This window comes from Crocodylus porosus, unplaced genomic scaffold (assembly GCF_001723895.1).
Source record: "Crocodylus porosus isolate Cpor-Errol unplaced genomic scaffold, CroPor_comp1, whole genome shotgun sequence".
Taxonomy (NCBI): Eukaryota; Metazoa; Chordata; order Crocodylia; family Crocodylidae; genus Crocodylus; species Crocodylus porosus.
Window position 1 is genome coordinate 234,813,073 of NW_017728886.1, and position 26,745 is coordinate 234,839,817.

A 26,745-nucleotide genomic window follows, 5' to 3' on the forward strand; every position below is an offset into this window, starting at 1 on the left:
AAGGTGCAGTTGTATCCCCTTCAATTCCTGTTCCACCTAAACTTTAAAACCAATGGCCTGGAAGTGGCAGCAGCATTTCTGTTCAGGCAGCAATGAATCAACTGACTTCATGGTTCATTATCATTTACCTGTTTCCTGCTAATGCCTCATTGTAGATGTTAACAACCCCCTCTCCTTTTTAATGGTCTTGGTATCCCACTATCCAAACTTTCTCCTGCGATTTTGCTGTCTCTCAGCCATTCCTGGTAAAGACTCTCTTGGATTTCACAGCCCTGCAGAGCTTTTAGCTCTAGCTAAAAACATTAATTTTAACTGTAATGATTACAGGACTAATGAAACACTATCTTTTTACTACTGTGACCATTTTTGGCCTAGGTTTTGTGATTTTTAAATTTAATATATGATCTAGCAAATTAGGGCATATTCCAATAATGTTATTATGTCTATTTTGCTTTGATCTTAAACTGAATAACGTAGCGCTAGGCCCCTGGCATATTGGTAAAGTTTCTAAATTATCTTTAACTGGCAATTATATGCGATGACATATCACACCACCTGCACACCCCTTTTAAAAAATCCTAAATCCACCCATGGGGATATGTCATTCAAAGTGATCTATGGTCTATGCAAGAAATAAGAAATGTCTAAAGTTCCCAGAACAACAGGTTTAAATCGGAATAAGTTAAACTTATTCCATGCATCCATGCAAAGGAGAAAGCTTGAATTCTATGTGGTTTACCATGTGGAGGTTTAGTGAGGATGCCTGAGGTCCTTTCTGAATGTCATACAGAGGAAGATGATTGTTTTGGTGCACTCAGACAATACTTCCCTTCCCTTCCCCTCCCCATCTCGACTTTGCCAGATGTCTTCCTGATTGTATCCTTTCCTAGAAAAGCTGCACTTCGATATTTAATTCATGTGGAAGCACAAGAAGTGCTCTGGATTCCTACAGTATGAAAGCTGCTTCATATTAATCCATGGACTTAGATAACAGAGAGATAAGTGACTAAAACACTCCAGCAATGAGAAGATACAACATGCCAGCCAAAAAATAAATTATTGGACCTCCTTACTTGTTAAATTAAGAAACACTAAAGTGGGTATCCTTCTAAATATGCATCATAACCCTCATGCTGCAATTTCTGAGTGGACAAAAAGCCTATTTCTGATATACTCTTTGATTTGATGTCATGGGCACAAGAGAAAAACAATCACATCGAGGTGCTGAAATGAAGCAGCTTCTTCATGTCCTCTCTTGAAATATTAATAAAATAAAAGCTTGTTTAGTCATACTAGTTTATTTGTAGCATTCATCCATACTCAGAAACAATTACAAATTACAATGGAAGTTTATAATGGAGAATGTCATTATTTAATATAAGATACAGAGGATTCATAATAGAAATGTACTTACCTATAGGACTGAATACAATTTATATATATATTAGCTTGTGTTTTTTCTATTCACAAACACATATACAGAAAATTTAACTGTTTAGGAAAGAAGTTAATTTTGTTGTTTTTGGACACTTTGCTGCATTTGTGCCATCAGAGAAAATGCTGTTTCATTGCTTTAAACTGCAAAATAAGACTATGAATTTCTCAGAAGCAATTTAGAATGGATGCATCAGCAAAGACCACAATGCAGCAGAGATAAGAAGCCTCCTCAGCCAATACTCACGAATAACCAAGAAAACAAATACGTTAGCAGAATGCAGAGATTCAGTTATAGCCATCAACTGTCATTTCTAATTCTACAAATCTTATTGTGAAGATTAGTAGCGTCTTGTGAAGCTCAGCTAGTAATAATTATATATTGTTTTAGTAAAAATGAGAAACAACAACTTTCGTTGTTTTATTACAGTCTGCAAAATTTACTGAAGTGCCTTTGAAAATCCTATTCTAAGGGCATTAGGTATTTAAATGACACTTAAACTGAGAATAAGCTGGTACTCTTTAAAAAGTTTCAGTTTTAATGAATAATATTGACTTAGTTTCCATAAAAGAGTACTAAATAATCAGATTTACATCTTTTGATCATTAACACAAAAAGTCATCACTGCTGGAGCAAAGCACTGCTGGAGCAAAGCACATGGAGATTTTTAATGCATATACTGCAACACATAATGCTTAAAATTCTCCACCAGGTATTAAGTACCTCCTGAAAACATCTGACAGTAAAAAAAAAAAAAAAAAGTCCCAATCAAGCCCTCCCACAATACTGCAAACGAAATAAACATATTCATTTTTCTGAATACCACACTACCTGGCATAAAGCCATGTTTCACAAAGATAACACTACAGAAGTCCATATGTTCAACATGTTTAGATCACTTTTCATCTACCTTTACAAAGGAAATGCTTCCTTAAAGATATTTCAAATGAAAAGGTGCATTTCTTAAAGTCTAGTGATAAGAGATTTTCTTCCAAAAGCACTATGAATAGCTTTGCTTTACATGATTTATTTCCAAATAGATACTAACAACTCCCAAACTAATCTGGAAAAGACATCATCATAAAAGGGATCCAAATATGTCAAAGAAAGTAAGAGAGATTTTGTTATTTGAAATGTTTCTCATTTCTTTGAAATATAATTTCTATGTTATTCATAAAAACAGAAACATGAAAACACTGAGTGCATTAGGAAACCATGCACCTACTGTATAGTGCTACATATATGTCAAATTATGTATTAGTGATTATGATTATGTATTAGTTCAATTTAATGTGGGTAGACTTTTTGAACAATATTTTTAGTTTAACTGAAAAAAACAGGAAAAGTCAACAGATTAAAAAAATTAAATTAAGATGATATGGTCCTGTATTTTTCAGACTCAGAGATTTGCTTTTCATTTATGAAGGGCCTTTTATAATCACTACAGAGATTACTATTGACTTCTTGCTTAAAAGTCAAAAACATGTTAAGAGGTAGCTTGGGAATGTTTTAGCATTTTTGTGGTGTTAGCTTAAATGAATTCATTTTTCTAAAAGGGTTAATAGTACACAGAAAAGGCAAACAGTATATACAGCTGCCACTGCTTGCACTGAGAAGGAATTATAAGAGGCTCACAAGAAAGATAAGACCTCAGAGAAAAAAAACCCACTGCATCTTTTACAGTGGTTTTAGTGGACCAGTTCAGGCTGATTTTCTACAAAAGGAAGTACCCCACTAACATAGTATGCAATTCCAAGAGACAGAAGGGCAATAACAATGATGAGGAGCAGCACTCTCCAGAAGCCCAGGTCCTCCACAAACTCTTGCCATGTTGTGCGGAAGCTGGAAAGAACCCCTTCACCTTGCTGCAGGTTTGGATTAAGGAGGGAGTGGCTTTCCATTGCACTGTGAAGAATAAAAAGTATAGATATATCAAGTAAAAAATACATCTTTAAGTAGGCTAGTAATCTTTTCATCTCAACTAAAATATTCTAAATACAGAAGCAAACACACTTTCAGGTTTACAATACTGCCTCAGTGATCTAAAGGCAAGAAAAATAAGAAAAGGACTCCTTCCACTCTTCCACCTCAAAACCAAAACACAACAGTCAGCAAGCAAAGTCTTTGAAACCAACTTTCCAATAATCTTTGATATGCATAAACAGAGTGGTATTTGATCTGTACAAATGAAGGGTTTGTGTGGCTATGAATTAGAAGCCTTTTGAAAATGTGTTCATGTGAGTCCTACTGCCTAAACTGTAATAAATTTAATGAAGCATAATTTAAGTATAGCTGTGTGTATCAATACAAACAGTGAATTGTCATTTAGAAGTAACCCCTTTCGATTATAAAAGGAACCTGTAGTCAATGCATTTTGGGTACTGAACATTCTGAATTTTGAAAAAAGATGAATTTAATTTAACTGAACTACATAGTTACAAGGCCTCTTTCACAGCTACAACTTTCTAGGCACAAACATTTCAGAGAAAATATTTATATTACATAAAGTTTAGAAACTGAGATCTTCTCTTGGAACAGGAATGGGCAATTATTTCGGCTGGAAGGCTGCTTAACGACTTTAGTGAGCTGTCAACGGCTGCAAGCGTAGCCCTGCCCCTTGACAAGAGCCCCATCCCCTGACCACCAGTTTGGGACTGGAAGTGCCACCTCAACCCCTGACCTTTGCCACTGGACTTCTGTCTCTTTGGGGGGGGGGGGGACTGCTGTCTTGGAACCAGAAAAAACCCAAATCATATACTAAAATCAAACATCTGCAATAACATATTTTATTTCAAAACCTTTTGTTGTCCTAATCTGTGTGTGTTTAAATAGTGTATATAGAGATGATTGCATAATAGTTCAAAATAAAGTCTTACTTTTGTATATTGAGTGTGGGGGCTGTGGTTGGGGTGGTGTGCATGTGTATGGGGCTTGTGCGGGTGTGTGTGGGGTTTGTGGAGGGGTAGGTACGTGGTGTTTGTGTGGGCCGGTGGGATTTGTGAGGGGTCTGTGGACAGGATGTGGGGGTGGGGGCCCTGCCACATGCCTCCCCACCCCAGCAGCACGAGGCTGGCCCTTAGGGTGCTCATGGCACTGGTGCGTGCCTTCAAACTAGACTGAGCTAGCTCCATGCTAGCATGTGGAGCTCCTGGCACTGGAGGTGAGAGCCACGTGCCATCACCTGGGTCGGGGTGGCTCTATGCCTCCATGTGGGGCTTCCAGCATTCCAGTGGGGAACCACAAGTGGTGGCTCAGATCCAGCCTGGTCTCACGGCAGGCAGATATGGATCCATGGGGAGTCATGTCCCATTGGGCTGGGCTGGCTCCATGCCACCACGTGTGGCTTCCTGCTGGAGTACTAAAACCTCACATGAAGGCACAGAGCCAGCCCGGTCTGCTGACACATGGTTCCCACCTACAGTGCCAGGAGCCCCACATACTGGTATGGAGCCAGCCTGGTCTGGCCTGGAGGCACACGGCACTGGGCTGGACCAGGTGTTGCTCCTGGGACACAGGTGGAGCTGCGCACCACCGGGAGCTCTGCCTGCCATGGGCCTTGAGCACCCTTAGGGCCTGCCTGCTGCTGCTGCTGGTGGCAAGGGCAGTATGCCATGGGGGGTGGGGGATGTGGGAGGGGGGAAATGTCATGGGGGCCCCACATCCACCCACAACCCTACCCCCACCTCCTGTAGGCAGGAGCTCCCCGCCCCACTCACGTGCCATCGTGCTCAGTTCCTCCACATGGGCCTCCTAGCTGGAGTGCAGAAGCCCAACAGAGGTTGAGGCACAGAGCCTGCCAGGTCCAATGGCGCGTAATCTCTGAAAGCCCTCCTCCGGCTGCCTTTCAGAGGTGCAGCCATGGGCCAGTAATAATTTTTTTTTGGAGGGGCCCTGCAGGCCAGATAAAATGACCTGGGGGCCAGATCAGGTCTGTGGGCTGTAGTTTGCCCACCTCTGTTTTGGAAACAGTTAACATTGCTATGTTCTGCTACAAGAATACAAAGCATACCACTGAAACGTAAGCATGTCACCAGCAATCTGGGAGCTGCTCCATCCTATGAATTTCTTTTGTCAGAACTATAAATTTGGGACCTGAAAAATCTAGTTATCATTTAATATAGAAATTATTAAAAGGGACACAATCAGCTTGAAACCAAGTCAGTCTGACGAAGTTAATTACAAGGAATTTCAGATGCTATTTTCCTTTGTGTTCCTGTGCCACTTCCTGTGGTTTTATAAGTGTAATAAAAGTTAGAAACATGTTCGTCTTTGGTCTATGGCTATATGAAAGAATCATGCAAACAACAGGAGAAATGACTCATGGCTTGACACCAAATTCCTAAGCCTGTGCGTATCCGGACCAATTTGAAAAGTCCCACGACTTCCCACATGAGCAAAATTACATACATGTATGCTTGCAGGATCAGGGATCAGATTGCACACAGAGGAGAAAGCAATGAAACTGACCATGCACCTAAGTCAGGGCACAAAGCAAACAGAGGGGAAAGAGAATTTCTCCCAATCTTTTTCAGTTACAATAATCTTAGGTGTTTCTTGTAACAATGAGAAAAAAGTGTTTCAGAAAAAGCATAATTTGCATGTTAACATGATCCATTTAGACCTTTTGATGTGAATAAATCAAACAGGAATGTGTCACTAGCAGAAAGATTAATCTGTAAACCCTTGTCCAAAATTAAACCTCTGATCACCTTAGTATTATTCATGTGGCATTTTACTTATCATGAAGTACAACTACTGAATCATAATTACGTTAAGTTCCACTAGTCTAATGAAGTATTACAGTGCGTCAGAAAATTTCAGATATTTCCAGTAAGCAGCTTGTCTTTTTTGGTTTTTAAGTATTTACTTGACTGTAAAGCTATTTTGTTTCCTCAAAACTGCAGGAATTATGGACAAATTTCTACCACTTCTTATGATTTCCCAAACAAAACAAAGAGTTTATTATTAAAAGATAACTGTTGGTGTAAAACAGAATCTCTTACTAATTAAGCACCAACTAGTTAATATCTAACTATTACAGAGGTTAAATAAAGGTCCAGTGCAATCTAAATAAAGAGGTCATATGTTCATAGTAAAAAAAGAGTTCTCACTGGTCTCAAGAAACCATCTGTGTTATTTTCCACTGAAATCAAATTAAAAGCAACCCTGATATGGCAACATGTGCCTGAATGAAAACTATTTTGGAAGAATTTGTGACAAATCCCAGATGCTTTTTTCCCTTCTTTTAACAAAAAACTTTAGTATTTTGATAGAATGATGGTCTTAACTCATTGTGCAGTTACAGTGACATGTCACGAGAGCAAAGGAAAATGTAAGATTCTCTACCCTAAAATATACTCTCTGCCCAGTGACAGCACAATGCGATGCATCACTTAGGGGTAAAGAAAAAAAGAGAAAATCTTAGCTGGGAATCTAGTTGTGTCCACTTCCCTTGGCAAAAGCAACTCTGTTCAGTGAGAAGGGGACAGTAAATTTAGCCAAAAAGGGAATGAAGACTTTTGCATTGCTTCCTAGAAGCCTCTCCTGTCAGTTTAAGAGCAAAGCTCACTATCTCTATAGGGAACACCAAATATCCTTCTTTGGCTTCATGCATGGTGAGAGACAGGGAACAAAAGTGGGAATGCTGCACAGACCATCCTTAGAATCAAAAAATAATTTCAGAAGGTAGAAGTGAAACTAGAGAAACCAGAAAAACCAACCCCATTACAGATGACCATTTTACTATTAAAACCACACACATCAAATGGATTCTCTTGCTTTTTCTTTTATCTGCATCTTTAATAATCATTATTATCATTATGATGATGATTATTATTCAGCATTATCTTAAAGAAAGGTGTTTCAGACATTTTATAGTAGTTCACAAACAAGTTGGGGAATATGCTGTTTGTATATCTGCATTTCCAGAAAGCAAGCTACTAATCAAACAACATAGCATTATCGAAGAGAAGATAAGTTAAATTAAGTTACAAACAGTAAGGGTCACTGTCAGATCAAAAATTATAGCTGAATCCTATCCCTATTAAAATTAATGGTAAAACTCCCAATGGCTTCAAAAGCGCTTAGGCAGAAGGGGTGAAAACTGTGTCACAAAATATTTGAGATCCTAAAAATTTGGCACGACTCAATGAAAGGCTGTACATTTATTTGGATATGAATGAACCCTGGATATTCTAAGTTAACACTAATATTTTTGTAAAATAATGCTAAATATTAAAGTCCATTAACTGTGCTCTAGGTTTTAAATCGATCTCTATTAGGAATTAGGGGACACCTATTTTGGAGGAAAAGTTATACCATATTTGCCTACTATAAGGTTTCTTGCACCTTTCTTATGAGGCATTTGGTCCCAGTCATTCATGCTCGCTAGATTAAAAAGACCAATCTTTGGATCCAGTGCATCACTGCATGCGTCTCCTATGTAAGCGTGGAAGATACTTTAAAGAACCAATTTAACATTTCGTCATTTATTCTACTTGTTCAATTTTCACATTTTTCATTGTCTAAGTTGAGAGAAAGGCTAGCCAAGTTCACTCTCGGTTATAGTCAAGGTCCTATACTTTCTAAAGCAAATACATGGATTCTAATTTTCCAACAAGATTTCTCATCTCTGGTGATGACATGGTGCTATATTAGGCCATTTAAAAATGTAAAATATAAAGGAATATAAAACAAAACAAATAAATATAAAACAACCTCCTGCATCATATCTAGTCCTCAGCTGTTACAGGCTACCACATCAAATTCAACCCTTCATAAATGTTTCAAGCTCCATTTTGAAATCAACTATGCATTTTGCCCTACTCCTGCTGGAAAGCTATTTCAGAACCCCACTGCTCCAGTGGTTTGACTTTTTTTTCAAAAGGCAAGGGTCTCTTAGGGTGATATCTTTTATTGGTCCAATTATGTAGTTGAGATAAAGTTAGACCAGGCTTCGAGATGACCCGATGAAGAATGTCTTCCATTTGAAAGCTTGTCTAATTCTATACCAACTACACAGTTGGTCCAATAAAAGATATCAAAGAAATCCTTGCCTCCTGCATAATTTCTGTACCACTGTGGCTACAACATCACTATTAGATGTTAGATTTTTTTTTCTTCAAATTTTAGCCTGTATTTCTTAATGGGCAATTTAAACCCATTTGTCCTTGTGCCAACATTGTTTTTAACTTAAATAGCTAGCTATCTTTTCCTCCTTTGATGGTTTATTCCTCTCACGTATTTAGAAAAAGCATATCACATCCCATCTGACACTTCATTTTGCTTGACTAAACATGCCAAACTCTTTTAGCTTCTTCTTGTAAGACACTCTCCATTCCTCTGATCATCCTAGTAACCCTTTTCTCTGCATCTGTTCCAGTTTGAATACGTTTCCTGAATATGGATGACCAGAATAGTGCACACTATTCCTAAAGCAGTCTTGTTAGTGTCTTTTACAATAGCATGAATACTTCCCTTATCTCTGTTGGAAATGCATTCAATATCTTAATCAGGCAAGGTATTTGCCTTTTTCAGAGCTGCCTCATATTGGTGGCTTTATGACTAAAACTTTCTCTTCTTCTGTCACTTTCAATTGATGCCTTCTCCTTTCACTGCCAGAGAATTTAAGAGTGCAAAATAGATGGTGGTTAGAACATGCAGACGCGAAAGACATGCATCAGACCCAGCATGACTTCAGAGGCCTCTTTGAAACTGAACTGCTCGGCAGACAAAGTCCATCTGTTTTACGGTAAATAACACTTCACAGAGCTAGAAGCTGTACTGGTAAGATGGGAGGAGCTCTTCACGACCTTGGTAAGTCAAACCAGAGATGTTGATCAACATCTCCCGAACAGAGACGCTCAGCACTCAACTACCGACTCACTATAGATCCACCTCTCGAAGTGGAAAAAGAAGTCACCCAGTTGTTGTCACAAAATCCTGAAGGAAGATGTTATACCCAGTGAAATCCATATGAAAGGTGGCCCTTCACTGCTACCTTGGCTGCATTAGTTGCTAGTTAAATGTGGCAAGCTAAGGATATCCCACAAAACATCAAAAACTTCAGGAAAAAGCCTTGTAAATGCAGGTTCATTTGCCATAACTGCCAAGGGATCATCCATTTTACTGCTGTTGGTAAGACTGTAGTCCATATAATTTTGAATCAACTCTGCCTTTATCTGGTAGCTTCTGCCATGGCAGATCAAAAATTGACGTGATACTTACAATGGAGGCAGCTGCTGGAAAAATGCAAAGGGCAACATGTAGTTCTACATGCCATTCATAGACTTAGTGAAAGTTTTTGACTATGTCCCTTGAACTAGATTGTAGGACAATGTCAATACTTGCTAGGATAAACCTTGCAGCTGTCTGTTGGCTTCACAAGGGGACGCCAGTGTGCATCTTCACTGGTGGTCTACAAACCTCTCCTCTTTGACATCACAACTGCTGTTAGACAGGGCTGCACACTGGCTTATGTCGTCTTCACTCTCTACCTTACGTTCATCCTCCATAATACATTTGACCATATCCCATCCCCTGACTTCAGAGTATGGTACAGATTAGCTAGCAGGCTAATTACACTCCAAGCTAGCACAGTGTAGTAATTGATGAGTTTCTGTAGACTGATGATGTTGAATTTACAAGTCAAGCTGAGTGGACCTTTAGTGCACTAGCCTCAATGATCACTAATGACAACCTCAGTCTTTCACTATATGGGAAGTGCACTGTCTGTAGATGGATTACCTAATACAGATGAGGGTTGCAAGTACTTCTGGTACCTTTAGCAGCTTTAAGTCTCATACAAGGAAATAAAAGGGTTTCTTGGTGACAAGATGTCAGTCTGTTGTCCTCTTTTTGTGTCTTACACCACATTTGACTACTTTGTTACACATGCTTGGCTTCAAGTAGTAGGCAAAGCAGCAGGTGTTGCATAGTCCGAGGCTCTGTGCCAGTCAGAGGTTGTTGAACCAAAGGTATAGCCCCACTTGTTCATTAGTTCCTCGGTGTGTACATAGACAGTTGAGATATTTCCACCTTTGCCATGGTTCATCAGCCCCTGGTGATAAGGACTCAGCCGCTGGAGTGTCCATTTTTTTTTACTGTCAAGTATTTCCTTCAGCTTCTCGTTCCACATCTGTAGCTGTGTCTCCTTGGGTGTGGCATCGAAGGTTGGGTGCTGGTGAGGAAACTCCTGCATGACTTCAGACATGTGTGTGCTGTGGTGTGGTAGTACAGAAGGTGTCTCACATCTTCTGTTTGTCTTGACTGTTCCACCCTGCTGGCCAGTGCTCTTTTGATGTCAGGTGAAGTGACGCCAGCCAGCAGGTACAAACTGTTTAGCTAGTAGGCTTCAGATATTCTGTGATGTATCGGAAGTGACCATTCAGAATGGGGTCAAGGTGGTTAATATATGCATATGGGGCATGCATACTCAGCAGAGAAGCTGAGGACCAGAGCAGTGTTTCAGGTGGTTAAAGGGGTTGCTCCCCATTTTGAGCTGGTGAGCTTATACAGAATGCTGCTAAACGTGCTCACCTTTGCTTTTGTCTTCATGATGCGTTCTTTGTTCGACTGAGGGTGACTCCAAGGTAAACTGGATTTGGATGGTGGGAAAGTGGGATCCTGGGCCATGTAACATTGAGCTGGTGGTTGATCTCATGGTTTTTCAGATGGAAGGCATCGCTGGGTTGGCTCAATGTAGCATGAAGTTAGGACAACGAGTATCTTACTTACAGATATTTCAACATGGTCAGAGATAGTGTTTTGGGGTGTTATGCATAGGTCATCTACACAGATTAAACCTTTTGTTTCCAAATTGATTTGCTGGTCATTCATATACATGTTATATAATAGCAGTGCAGGTCTGCTTCCTTGAGGAAGGCCATTAATATGTGCACCTCCTGGGTTACATGGAGGTCCTGTAATTTGGCTAGGAACCTACATAAGTGGTCAGACCTGGCTGACTGCTCTTCCCAGAAGATGCCTGGATAAGGTCACCCATGATGACGTCCCTTGACTTGACTGCCTCCATGAGCTGACCACAGAATTCCCAGTCCAGCTCTTCCCCCTGCTTAGGTGGCCTGTAGTAGACCCCCACTGTTAGGTCGCTTTCCCCCCTGGCCACCTTGTATGCTGACCCAGAGCACCTCAGTCTGCCCTACCTCAGTGATTTGGCTTCTTTCAAAACCGTCCTCAGTATGTTGAGTTAGATTGAGCAGTTGGCTCGTTTTTGATTTTCCAGAGTGACATATGGGGCAAGTCAGTTCAGCATTAGTCATTTGTACAATTTGTACATGTAACATAGCAGAGAGGTAGGTCTAAAGCTCTTTGGGTCAGATGCATCTTTCTCTGGCTTTAAAAACACTACTATAGGGGCCATAGCAGAAGTGTTCACATTGTGACCCCATCAGTTAATACCTAGTAATACCTGAAAATTCTGCTAATACCCCAAACCATGATGTCAATCTTTAAAAGAGTGGATTTCAACCATTTCAGACTCAAGGGACTCTCTCAAAAATGCTAGGTCTTCACTTACCACTCATTTTTTAACTATGAAAAAATAATATGGCAATTTTGATGCAAAGAACTCAGAAAGACTGCACAGGGTGATCATGTTTTGACATTATGTGTTTGTATTTGAAACGTCTGGATTTATCTTGTGAATCCTGTATAGGTGTTTGCACACCTAACTGTGCTAGTCTTGCACAGTACACTGAAGCACCCTTAAAAGAATTTTGTGGCACCCTGGTGGAGAATCACTGTTATAAAGCAACAGCATTACCCTGCCTCCATTCTGGTTGTGAAACTTTAACCATGCTGCAAACTGTACATCTGATCTTTGGAGAGATTCCATCAATAGCATCTGAGACTAATTTTGGGACAGGGGCCCAATAAAGAGGAATGACTCAGCACCAGTTCACTGCATAGCAAGTGTCCACAGGCTAGTTTCCTTTGCTGCTCACTTCTCCTCTCATTTTGTGTAGGCTTATTCTTAATATTCTTTTCTGAACAGTGTCCACCCAGTAAAATCTGGAACACTTCCCTGAATTTTTTTCTCCTTGCTTCCAGATTAAGTCAAGAAGGTGTAAAGAACAAAAAAAATTCCCAGTCTCTTTTATAGTCAACACTCTGAGCTTTTCAAGTCCAGCTGACTTCATTAACTAGTTATTAAACATGATTTTACTTTCCCTGCAGATTTTCAGTGCACCACATTACTATATTTTTATACTAGCAACTCATAACTTCCTTGTAAAAAGTGTTAGATTTCACATGGGTGGAGCTTTGTCGACAGAGGAGGGAACAGGTGGGGCTTTAGTTACCTAGGAAAGTATAAGACTAATCAAATTTGTGGAATTAACAGATTAGCTGGATGATTTAGTAACAAAAATAAGCAGTAAAATAATCAAGGGCAACAAAAGTTATTTTAAGTATAACCATTCAGTTGCAGAATAAACCTGTCAGAGATTAAAAGCAAAGAATCCATTCTTATCCTTGAGAACTATGGTTCAGGGTCCCTACAGGCTTCTAGAAAACAACTCTTCATTATTTTGTACTTGATGTTAGAAACTTCTGGGTGAGTTCCCAGCCTCCACTCCCAGCCCCTTTTAACCACAACCTGGAAGCTTATTCCTTTGGGACTGTTTATGACCAGGTGCAGTGAATTTCACAAGTAAAATGGAACAATGAGCACTGTAATGTGAAATTTAGCTTCTTCCACTGGAAATGCCAAAATTACATTAAAAAAAAATCTGAATATTATGAAAGGTATTCTTTTTGACAGATCCAAAGCCAGAGGCCAAATTAACCTTGTCTGCTGCAAGGAACAAACAAACCAGCCAACTTAGACAGCAATCTGAAAAACAGATCTACCACAAATATTTTATAGTTGTACCATTAGTTTTTCTAGCAAATATCTTCCTGCATTGTAAATACCTTTCACTTTCAGCAGTCTGCATAGTTTCCAGTTTAGAGTGAGTGCCTCTGTTAAAACCTTTCACTTCTTGCTCCTCCAAAGACTCCAGCAATCGAATGACATCTTTATTTACGCCTCTTCGTTTTGCCAGAACAAGTGGTGTTGCACCTTGATGGTTGCTAATATAATGCAAGAGATATTGCATGATTACTATAGAGAATTAAGCTCATCAGAGCTCCTAATTTCAGACTGGTCTCATGACATTAGGCAATACATGAAACACAGGATGGGTGGATCCTGCTACCACTATCTTAAAAAAATACAGAGGTGGATTACTTTTGTTATCTTTGGATTAAGAATGGTCAGCAAACAGATGTTTGCAATAAAAACAGGCAATGATCCTGGCTAGCCAATATTCTGCTACGAGATCACAGGAGCTACATTAGACAAGCATGAACAAAAGTCCCAAGGGGCATTTACTAATGTCTACCATTTTTCCTCTACCGGGATGTAAGTGCAGAAAAACAAAATAGCCCTGGTTAATTCTAACTGTATTTAATAAAACAGTTAGCTAGTTAGTTCTCTAAGTGCCTGTGTTAAAGCACTGGTATCTGACAGCTGCTAGAAGCTAAGAAACAATATACAATATTTAAAAGGAGGACTGAAACACAGGCATTGAGGGAGGGTGCAAGCCCTGAACAGCAACACTGTCTACCAAAGAGTATGGTGAAAAAACTAGGGCACATATTTACTGTATTTCCTTTGCTCTTTACAGTGGAGAAATTAAAGCATCAGGACCAGGGTACATAAAACTGTAAAATAAATAAATAGCAGTCAATGTGAAATTGTTGTGTGGTGCCACACACCCCCAACCTGCCTGGCTGGCCAAACCAGCCATCAGCTAATGAGAAGCAACGCCTGTGCAAAACCTATCCAAGACCTGTTGCTTGTATTTGTCTTTCACAATGCATATGATCAACAAAAGTGGGCCCATTTTATTGTTCTTGTCCAGTTTTTATTTACAGCTGACATTTTAAAACCTCCCAAAAACAACTGCACTGAATATAACACTACAGCAGTTATATCAGGCACCAAATTTGTACTAAATAATTTGGAGAGAAGGCATTAATACACTAGCAAGAAAGATCTGGTCTCTGAAAAAATGCGACAGCGAACTTACCAAATGTCAATTTTGAGTCCATTAGAAACTAGGAATTGAATGGTGTCCACATGCCCACACAGATGAAGGGCTGTGTTACCCTGATAATCAGTGGCCAAGAGGTCAGCACCAAATTTGTGCAAGAGCTGACAGATGTCTACATTTCCTCTGGCTGCTGCAAGGTGGAGCCCAGTTCGGCCACGACTGTCACGAATATTTGGGTCAAAGCCACTTTCTAACAGCCGCTTGGAATAGTTAAAGTCTCCATCAATACAGGCCTGCAGCAGGGGCACATTGGTCTGGGAAGAATCGTTTACAAAAACGTAGGACATTGCTCTGTTTGTAGCTGGTGTGTGAAGCAAGCCTGTTGGTAAAATAAGAAGAGATGATGGTGAAGCCACATACATAAATGCAATGCAGACTTCTAACAAATCACTGAATCTCTCAATTAAGAATGCAAACTTCTTAGGAATATAAGCTCTAAAATCCTTATGCCTAACATATGAATTTAATATGCTGCATTCTTTTCTGGTACATGGATAATGCTCCTTTTAATCCTGTTCACATCTGCAGGAACAGAACAGAAGAGCCTTGTTACTTCTGAGGACTGCTCTAAAGCACTACCATGAATGCAAGGCAGAAAGTAAACCCCACCTAGAAAGAGATCACACACTGTACTTCTCAGTATCAAAAAGGAACTTTGTTATATCCCAGCTGTGGGTTAATTCCAGAAAGGAAGAGGCATGGGGGTTGGAGGGAGGAAGAGTCACCTTTTTATAATTCAGGAACCTAGAACTGAACACACATATTGGGCTCTGCCAGTGTAAAACATCTAGCAGCACCAATTAATAATGAAGCTACTTAAATGAGATTTCCTTATTCTTTAATCTGTTCCTTCTTTACATTTGAACTTCAGTACACAGTAGCAGACAACTGCTGGAAAATGCATCATTATTGTGAGTACTACATCCTTTGTGCCACAGGAGATTACACTTTTCAACCATCTCTGTGCGTGGTGTTTTGCTCGCAGCAGCAGAGACCACAGGAAATAGGATGTGAAATTCCATGAAAGAAAAAGTGAAAAAAACCGTTACAATCGGGGTAGCCAACCTCTAACACACATGCCAGAAGTGGCACAGGTGGCCTCTGCATGGCACGCAACAGATCAGGAAAGGGGTAAGCAGCATGGTGGCAGGTAGGGCAGGGAGTAAAAAGCAGAGCAAAAAGGGAGCAGAGAACAGAGCAGCAGGTCAGGCAGGGGAAGGGGACTGGAGTGGCACTTGGAGAGGGCACAGGGCTTAACCTGTAGCATGCCCCTCACTATGTTAAACAGATGTAAGGAGGACCATAATAACTCAGAAGGGGGACTAGAGCATGTGGGATGCTATTATTGCACTAGAACCTGCTCTAGCACAGCTAAGCAGTAGTTATTAAACATGTGATTAAGTGCTCAGCTGGAGCAGGGCCTAAGAGTGGAAGGCAAGGGCTGGCTGCACCATAGATTACTTGATTATTATTTGATGAGCTATAATTCAACTGACTGATTAGATATAATAGCTTTGTGGATGAAACAAATTTTTAAAATGGATTTGGATAGGGAGAAGATAACGTTCAGAAAGATCAATTAAATGGTTTCACAGACAGAGGACAGCCACGAAAAGGACGTGAAGATAAAAATGGGAGAAGAGGAAAAGAATGATTATGCAGGAGGTCGTGCTGCTCCAAAGCATGTGAAAGGAGCAGATAAGATGTTAAGAGGCCCTAGAGGTGGGACTTCTCATGGAAGTCTATGTAGGACCTTGACCAGCAAGTCAAATTAATGTTGAAATCAATGAGTACCCAGTAACCAGATCTGAATACAGTCACGATGTCAGCCAAATTATTTCAGCAGATGGATACTGAATAGACTGCAGTGAAGGGGAGGGGAGAATTAAGACACTATTTAAGGCAATGGACCTGAAAGATGACAAAAACTTAGGACTAGAGTTTTGCAGACAGGAATGAAGAGGAAATTATGGATCCTGAACACCTGGCACTCCATGATCATGAATTTTCTAGCATATTTTAACCAGTGTTATGATTAACCATCTGACCCTTTAGTACCATACTGAAGAATTTTAATTTTCCTGTCCATATAAGGTATCCGCTCATCCTAGTGTGCTCATTTAACTAGAAAAATGGAAATATGGCCAAAGAATTAGATTTATGACCTCTTCTGTTTTCTGGGAACTTACAGTGTTCATAGTTTATAGCTCTTCTCTAGTGCTTTAAATTAATCATTCTGAAATACCCACTCCAAATACTCAGGTGTCAATTTGCACATGCTGGTCTGATTAAGAGACTAATATTTTAGAGTGTTTACATGAACTAGTCTTATTTAAGCCTCACTAGGCTGCATTTATTATCTGGATAAATTCCACTACCAACAACTGCTTCAACATTGATTTGTCAAGGCAAGAGACAAAACTTCCTTTTCCTATTGCATATTTGGAAGATGGAGAGGTAAGGAAATAACTTTCTGCTCTGAATAGTTACATAAAGAATGACTTAATAAGTCAGCACCTATGCAGAATACATTCCTTTAGTCTGCAAGGACTATTTATGTACAGGATGATTTATTGCCTATTTCAAGCACTCTTTTCCAAAACCATCTCCAATAACAGAAGGCTAGTTCACTGGGGGGCCAAAAGCAGTTCAAACATTAGCAATGCCCTCTAGGACCCCAACTGCTTCCTTTTCATACAAATATGCCAGTGCAATTGAAGGAAAGCAGAATTTACCAGCTATTTCCACTTGAAATTCAACAAACATTCTGGTGGGTTGCAGGGCTAGAATTCTAACTCACAGCAATCTGCAATTTCATGACAATTTCCCATCCAGGAGGCAGTCTATGTTTTCTTGCCTGTTTCTCTTCCAGAATTTAAATGACTTAATTGTATCTTCTTCAGTTCTACTAGTCCTAACCTTCCCCACAAACTGTCAGGCCCAATTTCCAAAGAACTCATTACAGTATTGCACAAGATCCTAAAGTAGGATCATAAATTGCTTTAATATTGTCAGCTATCAAACATACCAACAGCGTAAAATCCCAGTTATTTTTAAGAAAACAGATCTTGCCTTCAGTGGCTGCAGGACACCACTGGGATTTTTAAGCTTGCTTAATAAAATAAATGTCTTCTGGTGCCAGCACAAATCTATAACAAGGCGAATATTCTATTAGAACAGTACAGTACTTCCTGAAATAGAGTAGTGAGTACTGGAAAATGTGGGGTTGTTTATAAGTCTGGTAAAGTGTTCTCCACTTTCATGCATACCTACTGGAACATAAATTAAGGACCAAAAAGAACTTTAAGACTCTTATAAAGGTGGGGGGGCATAGAAGCAGCTGTTTATCATGGAGCAGGATTGCCAGGGACCTACTTTAAAACTGATGATAATTAGGACCTGGCAAAGAATTGTTAATTAATAAGCAAGAAAATTAGAGAAAACAAGTGTTCCACAATAATTAAGTAACATTAAAAAGGCAAAAATAAATCCCACCTACCAATGCTTGAGGATTATGAACTAAGCAACTGTTACATTGCAGCTCACAAAATATACTCCCACTATTCCATCTGGTCTGAATAATCTTTGTTACTAATGATATTCTGCAAACTTAATTCTCTATTAAGCTACCTGACTTGTGCCAGATACAACCCAATTACAAAGAAGAAATAATCCCTCTCAAAGTATCAGTAAACTGAGTGAGGCCACCCTCTAATATCAGAATTTTAAATAAATAAATAAATATAGAAATAAATAAATACATTCCCCCATTGAACAGAATTTGGTTTGGCAACATATCTACCAACCAAAATTCTGGAAAAATTATAAAATGGTTTGTTTCCTTAGACACCCTTAAATAAACAAACTCTGGATTTAGCACTCACCTCAGAATTTGCAACCTTATCCATGATGTGTCAAAAAAATCTAATTTGTGCAGAACTGGTCATTTAATTATGTCAGAAAAAATCCTTACTAATCATTCGCCTTAAATGGTTTCAGAACAGGGCTGCTAAACCAACACTTTTTTTGTTTAACTGACAATTTGCAAACTTTTTACCAGCAACCAAACTTTTTACTGACATGTTTTCACTGTCAGTAAAAAAAAATTCTTGGGTTGGCAACCCCCTCTATAGCAATGGTTTTACACAATTTTGAAACCATACCCTGACACCCCCAATTGTACCTCGCTCGCACCATGCTGCTCCCTAGCTCACCACCAGCCTTAATCCTGCCGGTTCCATCCATCATGTCCCAGAATAAACCCTCACCCTCTACCTCTCCCCACATCACCCTGGCCCATGGTTCCACCTGTCTTGCCCACCCTAGGGCTGGTGGACCCTGTATATAGTACGTTCAAAGTGAGCACTGAGCAGGCAGGCATACAGTGGCAACAATTGTTAGAGTGAGCTACAGAGGCTCTAGTGGGCCAGAAAGCCCTGACAGACAGACAGTCACTTGAGGGCTCTGAACAGCCACCCATTTAAGATACCAGGTAATGCTGCTCTACAATCTGTGTCCAAACACATTTGCATCTAGTTTCATTCACACAGATTCTGAAATGAACTCAGTCTTACAGACAGCTCAATTTTTATTATGGATAGGCATTTTTAGAGTTTGGATTTTTATTTTTGGGGGGGTGGGGGGTTGTTTTTGTTTTGTTTTTTTACAGACCATCAGTAAATTTATGGACGGTCAGAAACCTTGTTTTAGAAAAATGAATTTGATGGCAGCTCTAAATCTAACATAAAAACAGAGTCATCTAACTAAAAACCACCTGCTCAAAACATTGGCACCTGATCATGGTGTGATGGGACTGGTGTGATGTCCATATGACCAGAGCTATGACCAGCACAGATGACTGCTACATAGACATTGTTTGATAAGTTCCACTATGTCCATTCATATCACCCCAAAATGATAAGAACAGAAGCAGCAACCAAGGAACAGGTTCAACACTGAGTGCTTGAAAGACTCTGATAAAAACAATAATTTCCAGCAATGCCTCAGTGAGAAACTCTGACCTCCCAGATGATCTTGAAACTACTGAGAGAGCCTCAAGAACGGCATCAATAAGGTGTGTGAAGAATCTCTAGGCTTCTGCACAAAAGAAACATCAGGACTGATTCAATGAGAATGATAAGGAAATTCAAGCTCTTACTGACAGAAAAAAGAGAGCTTCCAAAGTTTGGCAGAATACCATCAACTCCAAACAGAAGCAAGACACTAATTACCACATTAAAGGCAAGATATGGGAAAATTTGAGAGCTAAAGAACAGGCAGTACTATACAGCACCTTTAAAAGGTCTTCATGGTTGAATATCATTGCTATAAAGCATCCCCCTACCTCACTGATGTTCATGAACTGAGACTATGCTACAAATTTCACATCTAAATCTTTGGAGAGGTTCCATCAATAGCATCTGAGGCTAACTTCTGGGATGGGTAGCCCAATAAAGAGGTACAATGTAGTACTGGCTCATCATAAAGCAAAGGAGATTCAAAAGCTTGCTGATAACCACGACATGCATAATTTCTTTAGGGCAACCAAAGTTTTTATGGGCCAAACATACAAGAAAACTCACTCTGAGGTTCAAGGATGGCCTACTCTTTAAAGACAGTTCCACCATCAACACATGGTAAAAAGATCGTGTTCAAGAGTTCCTGAACTAAGATTCTGATGCTGAAGACAAAATACCATCAAAGCCATTCCACAACACTTCATAAAGGACTACCTTGCAGATCCACCAACTTGTCAAGAGGTCTTGAAAGCCATTAAGCAGATAAAGCAAGGCACGTGGTCCTGACACAATACCAGCTGAAATTTATAGGCAAGCTGGAAAAAAAATCTGTCCGACTAGATGCTACTATTATGAAAATCTAGAAGCATAAACAGATTCCCAGTGACTTGGGATACAAGAATCATTACCATATTCAAGAAAGGAGATAGGTTAGACTGCAACAATTATTGTAGTATTGCACTCCTGTCCAGAGCTAGGAAAATCTGTGCCCACATTCTCCTCACTAGACTTACTTTCCTCACTAAGGAGCTCTACCCAAGTCCCAGTGTGGTTCCAGACCACTCAGAAGTATAACAGATACGATCTATGTTGCTAGAAAGCTACAGAAGAAGTTCCACACGCAAGACTGAGATATTCATATGGCCTTTGTTGAACTGACTAAAGCCTACGATTCAATCAACAGAGACACCCTAAGGAAGATGCTAATGAGATTTGGATACCTACCAAATTTTGTTACCATTATTAGACTTCTTCATGATAACATAGATTTCTAGAGTCAGAAGAGATCTGGTAGATCATTGGGTCCGACCCCCTGCTCCAGGCAGGAAAGAGCTCTGGGATTAGGTAACCCCAGCTAGATGCCTGTCTAATCTCCTCCTGAAAACCTCTAGGGTAGGGGAAAGCACCACCTCCCTTGGAAGCCCATTCCATATTTTGGCAACCCTTACCATAAAGAATTTCTTCCTTAGGTACAATCTAAACCTGTTCTCCTTCAGTTTGTGGCCATTATTCCTGGTAACCCGGAGAGAAGCCCTGGTAAACACAGTGCCTCTATTCCCTGCTGCCCCCCTGCCCCCGATGAGTTTGTAGGCAGCTACAAGATTGCCTCTCAGCCTTCTCTTGCTGAGGCTGAAGAGATTCAGATCCCTCAGTCTGTCTTCAAAGGGTCTTGCCTGCAGGCCCTCAACCATACAAGTAGCAACATGAAATCAGTCATCCTAAGCCTAAGCAATGGCTCAGAAATGGATCCCATCACTATCAGAACTGGAGTCAAGCAAGGCTGTGTGCTTCCATGAACACTCTTTTCCATCTATATTTCAGCTATTCTGCATCTCATTGCTGATAGATCTGAAGTCAGCAACCAGGATCATATGAACAGGAATCTCTTTAATATCAACTGGTTACTTTCCAAATCCAAGATAGTCAACAACTTCAATACTGATTTTCAATACACTGACTATTGTGTCATGTGTGCCCACTCAGTTGAAGAACTCCAGGTAGCTTGTGATTTCTTTTGGGCTGCATGTGAAATGCTGGGATTCACTGTCAACTTCACAAAAACCCAAATGCCTTACCAAACCACCCAAAACCAACGAGGGGCTCCTCTACTTGCTCCAATTCAAGGGCAATCCTTGGAGAATGTTAAGCATTACTCCTACCTGGGTAAACACATTTCCTAAAAAATAAATATAGACAAGGATATTCAACGCCAGATAAAATCCGCCAGTGCTGCCTTTGGACCTCTCCAAAACTGTATCTTCAATGATCATGACATCAGGACCCAAACCAAACTTCTCATCTAGCAATCTGTTGTCATCCCTACCCTGCTATATGGGTGTGAAACTTGGCCAGCATACTGGAAAAACCCTTGAAAGTTTTGGAATGTCACCACTAGCGATGTCTTTGGAAAATCCTCCATATCAATTGGAAGGACTGAAGAACAAACACGAGTGTTATGTCTGAAGCAAACACCACCAGCATTGACGCTATGTTTATATGGTACTAGCTCCACTGGAAAAAGCATGTCATAAAGATGCTTGACAAATGGCTCCCCAAACAGGTCCTGTACTTCCAATTCACCAATGGTCACCACTCTACAGGTAGGCACAAGAAGACACTCAAGGACACCTTGTTGGCCAGTCTGAAGAGATGAGATATTAACCACCTCCTGTGATCCCTGGCCAATACCTGGGATCAATACCCGAAAGACTCAAGCAATGACTTGTGCTCAGTGGTGCCATGATATACAACAAGCCATCAATCATTCTGAGCAAACATTTCACTATGGAGACAGATAGATCAGAGAAACAAAGGAAAGCAGCTGTGACCCAACATCACCAGAATCTACTCCTTTGTCCCTGAACTATCAGCCACAGACTGACCTTCTCAGTCATCTACAGACTCATTGATGACTTCTCTTTTTACTGGAAGACAGTTATCCTTATATCAAGGGACTAATGACAATGTTTAGAATATGATATAGAGCAGAGGTTGTCAAGTGGGGGTATGCATACCCCCGGGGGTACTTGCGGAAGCCCTAGTGGGCAGGGACGGAGTGCTCCCACCCACCACCCCATGCCGTAGCCTCCCAGAAGCAGGGCCAGGGCCAGGGCAGTGGTGAAGATTTTCAGGAACAGACTGGGTTATAGACATATTTTGGAATAGTGAATCCTGCATCTGTGCAGGAGGCTGGACTGAATGACCTTTGAGATCCTTTCTGAAAGTGATGTTTTATATGCAGTCACATTTAAAGAGTTAAAAAAAAGCAACCCCAAATACACCATATTTATATGTGCATACAAGATAAAAGCAACATTCAAAATATATACTTCTATCCATAAGAGGAAATACAAACACAGTCCTACAGGAAATGGTGCCCCTTCCCCATTACTGTCAGATGGGAGTCCCACCAAAGTATTTAAAAGTAGAAACAATGCCAGCTCTCTCTCTCCCTTCTCAATGTGGAGGAGAAATTGCCTGGTTAGTTTACAGGATGTGCTTGTATGTGGATTTGTTTTTGTTTGTAGAAGTTACTGAGGAAGAGTTAAATGGAACAAACACGTTGCATATTCAGTCTGAAAATGGTAAACTCTACTGTAATTTTTGCTTGGGGAGCGGTCCATTGAACACATCTGGTTTCTCTGGCAGTTCTGTCTGCAGCACTAACAAGCCCTCCCCCTAGTGGATTACTACCAATACAAGACTGCGGGGGGAGAAGACCTCTCAGATGAGCAAAACCAATCCCGGAAAGCTTTTAGATACAGGAATCATAATAAGCAGCATTATATTTTCCTAAAAGAAAGCAAGCAGCACTTCCCCTCTTCTTGCCTTGAGTTATTTTATTAATAGTTCCAGTTTGCAAGGTGTCTCAGTCAGTCCTTATGAATCATCTCTTCTGTAATGCTTTCTAAGTCATTACAGATATGAGCTGATGACAATGCAAAAGCAGCACTTTATGCTGTTGTTGGCATTCAGTGGGACACTTGTGCTCCTGTAGTCATTCCCATCTTCCCTCATTGGCAATGCATGTGCATCTGCAGGGTTTACAGTTACATTATCTTGACTTCAGAAACAACCATAAATTGACAAAAATTTTGGGGCATAAAATAGTATCACCTGCTGCTGTAAGATGGGTATAGAGTCAAAGAGAAGTGAAGTGTCTTGCCCAATATAATGTAGATAGCAAGAGCCAGAAAAACTGTTTCCCAGTCTCACCTCCCAATCCAGTGCTTTATCTACAGATGTGGACAGAAGCAGCTTTTGAAATGTATCCATGCATAACAAGCCATACAACCCCTGTGGCACCATACAACCCCTGTGGCACCCCCTAGCTCCGCTATTCCCTTCCCCTCCTCCGACAAGATATGGGGGGTGGAGAATCCCAACAGCACACGCTGGAGACCTCCTGTCACTGCTGGTGCCAAGGTCCCCAACCCCAATCCCCTGAAACTCTCCTCTCCCCGTCTCACTGGAGAAGAGGTACACGCCAGGGCTGGAGTCACCAGGACTGCAGATTAGGACCCCACACCTAAACAGTCCGGCAGGTTACCAGCCTGTTCACATTGCTCACCCTCCCCTCCTCCCACCCTATGATGGGAGTGGAAGGATTCTGGAGGAACTATGGGTCCCCTGTCCCCAAGCACATGCAACAAGTGAAACACCTCAAAACAAGATCTAATTTCAAGAGGTACTATTCTGGAACATTTCAAAGGGCACATACATTTACACGCCTGGCTCCCTGAAGCATTTCAAAGGCATTTGAAACATTTACATTGTTAATTCTGTCCACACCCTGCTATACCACAATGCCTCCCAAAGTAACAAAATGATAGCACAGTGCAAAAAAGGATGGAAGGTCTTGTTACATTTGCCCTGTCCTTTAAATACTGTAAATTTTACCTAAACCAAAACTACTGATGAGGGCATTTCCAAACAACTCTCTTCAGCAACAATACTCAGGTCAATCAGTTACACTAATTGCATTCTTTTGCTCGAATGTGTTTCAGGACAGTTTACTATATGATACCTTTAAAAAGCATTTCTGATTCTGGGCATTTTTTTTCCCATAAACAGGGACTAAGATAATGTAGTACTGAACAAACCTGTTCAAATTATATGGGGCCTTGATTCACTGTCATTGTGCTCTGAAGGAGCTAAATACTGTGACTGAAGGAGCTAAATACTTTAAACCCAATCTGGAAGCATAAACAATACATGTTGGCTAATGCTACCCATTCCAGTACTTCTGCTTTTACGGGAAGTTAGTGAAGTGCACACTTTACTGCTCAGAAACCCTTATGCAAATTCTCTGTCTCCAGTGGGATACTGCAGAAAGGGTTTCCAGCAATTCATCCACGGGAGTCATCAAGGTCACAAAAGTCAGTTTTGTTTAAAAGCTAAAATTATTTCCAGCTCTTGGTGCATTTCAACTTAAATTTACTGCTGATCCTGGAAGAACCTTATGGAAAAAGAGACAACTGATACTCATTGAGTGTGCATCAGGAAACAGTTCTTTAATAAGCAATTGCTCTTAAATTGCATAAGCTCTGGTTTTACGTGGATGAATGATGCCACCATGTGGTCTGCTGAGTTCACATTCAGTTGTGACAAACTAGACATACTCTAATCATTTTTCTTTTGCTTTGCTCCTGATTTTCTTGGGGGGGGGAATTGGAAATAAGATTTTAAACTAATAGGATGATAAAACAAGAGTCATCAAAAGAAATCTTGAGAAAGTTAGTATAAATTACTGTAACTGCAACACACTATGAGATTGTTTTGAAGTATTCAGTTAAAAAAAGTGAGTGTATCATCCAGTGATAGAGAAAATTTAGAACCAAAATTCCTGTATCTTCATTTATGCCAAAGACAGTGGTCCTGACTAATCTGAGCCAATTCTGTTGAAATCACAGGTCTGGCCAGGTGTCTTAGAGGAACAGTCTATGTATAGCCTGTCATGGCCTCAATACCCTGCTGTTACCACACTGGAGACTCATTGTCCCTCTGTGACATAGAATTACAGTAAATAACAAGTACTACGTCTGTGTAGTCTGGCAAACTAGGATGTACAGGTTACAAATCAGCCTGGCACAAACTCCATGCTATCATATTCCCTTCTTTTTTGTCTTTTACTATTTATAAAGTTCTGTCTACGCTTAGGTCTCAATACGACAAAGGTTATGTTCCGATGTATATTTCCTTCTATGAACATCTGCACTAGGTTTTATTAGCTTACATATTTCTACGCTGAATCTCTTACCCATGAATTTAACCTTCCAAGTCCTCTTCATAAGGTTTCTGTGGTCTTGCTGGTATTTATTATAATAGCTAGGGAACAGACCCGGCTCAATTTAAGAAAGGAGTCTCTTGTGGTTCAGTGGTAGAATCCTTGTCTGCTGCACAGAAGACCTAGGTTTGATTCCTGGACACTTACACAACTACAGCCATAGAAGCACCAAATGTCCAGGTTCAGTCTAGCCATTGAATTGTCTCAGTGGCCTAAAGGGGGAATGGAAGGTCTGGGCAACCTCTGCTCCTTCAAAAACTCCTATCTAAGCATATATCAAAGGTCTGAGTAACCTTTCACACATGCACCATAATCTGGAAGGACTGACAGATGTGAAAATAAAGTTTAAGAGAATGCCAGCTCAACAAAATTTTAAATGTGAGCATTATTTGCAGTGTTGCATAATTCTTGTAGAAACTTTAAAATTATGCAAGAAAAACCTCAATGTTATGCAAAGTAATTCATGTATTTTGTATGATGTGGGGGGGAGAGAGGAACCTGTGAAGGTGTAGCGGGCTATGGGGGTGTGTACTGGGCTTGGACCCCAGGGAGGGGGGTTGCCTGCAGGGGGGTATGAAGCCTAGGGAGGGGGGACCCCTGTATACCCTGGCAGGATGGCCAATCTGGGCGGGGTCTCTGTGGAGCTGCCCCTGGCCCGAGGTGTGCCGCCTGCCCAAACATGGCCCTAGCAGCAGCAGCCATAGGCAGCCTGGGTTGGGGGCAGTTGCTCAGGACCAAACTTCCCTGCTTACTTGCTCAGCGGGTCCCAGGCAGTCCCAACCCAAGCAGCCTCACCACAGCCCAGTGTCGCTATCTCGGAACGCCTGGAGCTGCTGGCTCAGCTGCTTGGGGATCTGGATGGGGGTTTGTGGGTATGCCCCCTACACC

General features: G+C 40.6%; 1 protein-coding gene across 3 annotated transcripts in view; it reads right to left on the reverse strand.

Moving 5' to 3' along the window:
* Positions 1–1,282: 1,282 nt before the first annotated feature.
* Positions 1,283–26,745, reverse strand: part of ANKRD46 (ankyrin repeat domain 46) — a 31,897-nt gene continuing 6,434 nt past the window's right edge. Inside the window, exons 2-5 of one of the 3 annotated variants that reach the window (XM_019551305.1) lie at positions 17,582–17,702; positions 14,530–14,872; positions 13,370–13,528; positions 1,283–3,340 (exon numbers count right to left, since the gene is read on the reverse strand). In XM_019551305.1, coding sequence (XP_019406850.1) covers positions 3,124–3,340; positions 13,370–13,528; positions 14,530–14,840 — 687 coding nt within the window. In that variant the 5' untranslated portion in view covers positions 14,841–14,872; positions 17,582–17,702 and the 3' untranslated portion in view covers positions 1,283–3,123. The remainder of the gene's footprint in view (positions 3,341–13,369; positions 13,529–14,529; positions 14,873–17,581; positions 17,703–26,745) is intronic. The other 2 variants (XM_019551300.1, XM_019551310.1) reach the window with 2 other exon arrangements.